The following is a 3,444-nucleotide window of genomic DNA, read 5'->3' as shown; positions in this document are numbered from 1 at the left end:
GTCGATGACGTAGGGCTGCGATCTGCATACCCACCCATCTCATGGGTTCACGGCGGTCCGCACTCGGCGATCACGACGACGCCAGACAAGTCGTCCAGCGGCCCTCGCCAGTCGCTCCCCAGCCAGACAGGGGAGGTTGGACAAGCGTGCGCACGAAAACGACGACGTCCCCGCCACGGAGGCACCCGTTCCCTGGGGCGGAAGCTACCGCGTCGGCCAAAGTGCCAGTCTATTAGTCGACGCGACAGATCCCGCACCCGCCCCCCTTGGGCCTTGGCGCATCACCGTCCCCAGCATCGTCATCATCTGATATCAACCCAGCATCTGCACAACGAACGTTTCGGGACCGAGACGCGGCCCAAGCCCTCTCTGCCCCGCCCCCGCTGCGGACGCAGACAGATAGGGGCGAGAGCCGATGGAGATTAGCCAGCCGCTAGCGTCAGATCCGCCCCGCATACACGGTGTGGACCTGGCAGCGCCTCGTTCAACACTTGTAGGCAGCGAATCCGGGCGGGGAGGGTACTGTAGTAGTAGTGTGTGGAGGCGCGTCGGATTGGCCGATCGCGCCGAGGCGGGGTGGAGTGGCATGACGGCGAGCGCAGACGCGGCGCAGGCAGTGGCAGCTTTCCAGGACCGTGTCGCTGGTGCTGCGCGTGATGCAGCGCGGCTGAGACCCGTGTCGGGCTGACCGTCCTCAAAACGTGTACAGCCTTTTGGCACGGCGAGCTCGCGCGCAACGCTGAGACTCGGGCCGCTCGGCTTGTGCGCGATGCTGGCTAGGGGCGATTCTCGTCGGTCGGGGGTGTCGCCGCCGTCAACGCCCCGCCCACACAACTTCAAGTTTGTGCCACATCCTGCAGGTGGGCATCGCGGACGGAGACCCTGAGCGGGTGGTCTTGATGGCGGCGTTTGAGCCCAGTGGACATTGAGACTAGCGCCCCGGGGAATCGGGATCTGAGGTGGTTGCGCAGGGGTGAGCATAGAATGCTTATGTCTTTGCCGCACCAAGCCTTGGGTACGGGCTGAGCAGCTGCATGTAGCATGCCAGACACTCGAACTCGAGAGACAAACCCAGTCCCGAATATCAATTCACTCGTCGGTCCCATTAACCGGGGGCTGTGTATTGTTCCGAGTGGTTGTACCCAAGTCTGCATGATAAGGAGATACGTTTGCGCTCGCTTGATAGTATCGATACCTCCAGCACTGGTTAACGTTGCTCCGAAGGCCATGATTGAGATAAATTCGATGGAGATGAGCAATGTTCATCCTTGCGTCGAGGCCTGGCTCCTGTACGGGCCACTCAACATCAACCTCCGCCGGCTCAAGTTGAGGTTTTGGTTCTCCCGGGAGACAAGCATGGGAGACGAGTGCAGAGTCCTTCAAGCGCCCCGTGCGTCGTTGCGGTCTCTTGTTCTCCACTTCAGTAACGTGAAGACATCCGCATTGTGCGACACAAGGCTCCAAGCGTGTTTGGCCCTCGGCAACAATCGCCACTTGACCTCGCTGCATCTTAATTTCGACTGCAGCCCAACGTTCGGCTTCTACACCGTTGAGAGCGCGCTCGGTTGCACAAACTCGATCTTGTTCAAGATCTTGCCTACCCACCGCTCTCTATAAGAACTACGAATCAGCATACGAATGGAAGGCGCCAGTGCCGCTACCGAGGCCCCCCTTGGAGGCAAAGATATGTGGATGGCCATGGACGGAACTTTAGCCGCGTTTGTCAGGAAACGATCGTCGACGAAGGTCGTATTGGATATGTATGACGAGGGCTACGACGATCTGGACGATGTCACGGTAGACTGGGAGAGTCCTGGGCGGCGAACAGTTGAATACGTAGTGAGCTGCCCCCCAAGATTGTGCGCCCAACGACTCCATCTGTGCGTCTCCTGGGGCTGGCGGCGGAGCCTGGACAGAGTGTTTGGAGGACAGCTTATTTATGAGAGAGTGCAGCGTGGTTTTGATCTTCCGCGGCGGGATGCTGAGCAAGTTCGAAATGTGTCAATGGGTGCCGTCCTCATTGTGCAGATTTTCACTTGGATATCTACTCGTTAGTGTGAATCGGTAGTGCGTTACTATTGTGTAATGTGTTTTGTCGTGCGCATGTTTTCCTTCGTACCACTATCGCCGCCATCATAACTCGTCTTCTTGATGCGTTCGTGCGCAACATACGGAGAACAAGGGCGATACGACTTGCTTTGATTTGGCCACCTCAGACTGGAGGCCAGCACCGATGCATCCGACCTCTCTTGCCATAGTCTTCGAGGGTCTACGAGTATATTTTCGCGGCGAAACTAAGAGGCACATCGTACCATACCTTAGATAGTCATGCTCATACTGAAAATTAGTACTTATGACGACGACTTACTTGTAAAGAACATTCTTCCAGTGCTATTTTATCCACTGGGAGCCCCTCCAAAATATCGTCGTGCCGCCGCTCACAACAGCACAGCTCTGCCACAAGCTGCTGAAGCCCACCCGTTGGGTTCCACAGACGAGGCCGCGTAGACTTTCGAGGTGGTTTCGAAGTTTTTGGCACCAATCTGGGCCGTAAGAAAGGTGTGCCATGAAATGTGACCAGCGTCAGCGTGGTGGCCTAAGGGCGGCCAGTGGAAGAAATCATCCCTGTCAGACCGCACGGCACACCACCCCTGGCAGTTACATATGGTGTGGCTGTAATTTTCCGGGGGATCAATGCTACGGAGTCTGGAGACAGAGCACCGCACCCTGGTTTGGTCGTGAATTACCGGATCGAGTCATAATATAATGCGGCAGGAGCCCGGCGCTCCGATCTATAGATCAATGTGCACCCCCTCGGTACGTATAGCGACTACCGCCTATTTGCAAGTCCTTCTGCGCCTGAATTCTGCAGAGCTCTGCATTGTAATGAAGAGCAGCGCAATATGCGAGTAAATACAAGTGGTAACATCTCAGACTGCAGTGTGTCCATTCCATTCCAGACCGGCGGCAGAGTGTCTAACTCTGCTATTCTTCAACCTCACGCCATCCTGTCGTGTGCTCCTCTACCGAGTGGTAAACTTCACCCGGATTACGCTGGTCGTACGTCTCTTGACCACTCAGTACTCATATGTCTCTGTGCAACAGCACTCGTGCTCGATGGCGCTCCTTTACGAATCCGAGCATCCTACGGACACTCGCTCATAGCCGTAGCGCAAGTGCTATCGATGTCGAGTCTGCTCTCGGACGTGCGTCTGCCATCTCAGGCTCTTCGCCTTCTTCTTCTTCTCGAAAACGCGGTGCCTTCGCGGAATTGGGTTTCTCGTCAGCACGTCCGTTGGAGCCACCAGCAACCACCGGTATGTAATTCTCGCGTACCTGGCTTTATGTGGCCAGCAGCCGCTCCCAAAACTGAAAGTCCGTGCCCATTCATGGCGTAACTACACAGACACGCAGCTGGCCACAACGTCGTCCAACTTCCTATCG

General features: G+C 56.6%; 1 protein-coding gene across 1 annotated transcript; it reads right to left on the bottom strand.

Moving 5' to 3' along the window:
• Positions 1-312: 312 nt before the first annotated feature.
• On the bottom strand, positions 313-981 carry FIBRA_08830 (uncharacterized protein; the record flags this gene model as incomplete). Its single annotated transcript, XM_012330448.1, has 1 exon — positions 313-981. The coding sequence occupies one exon, from the start codon at positions 979-981 to the stop codon at positions 313-315; it is 669 nt and encodes a 222-aa protein (XP_012185838.1).
• Positions 982-3,444: the final 2,463 nt, after the last annotated feature.

Source organism: Fibroporia radiculosa, assembly GCF_000313525.1.
Source record: "Fibroporia radiculosa TFFH 294 genomic supercontigs, scaffold3614, whole genome shotgun sequence".
Classification (NCBI taxonomy): Eukaryota; Fungi; Basidiomycota; class Agaricomycetes; order Polyporales; family Fibroporiaceae; genus Fibroporia; species Fibroporia radiculosa.
The sequence above is the reverse complement of the archived record's forward strand: the minus strand, read 5'-3'. Positions and strand labels throughout refer to the sequence as shown.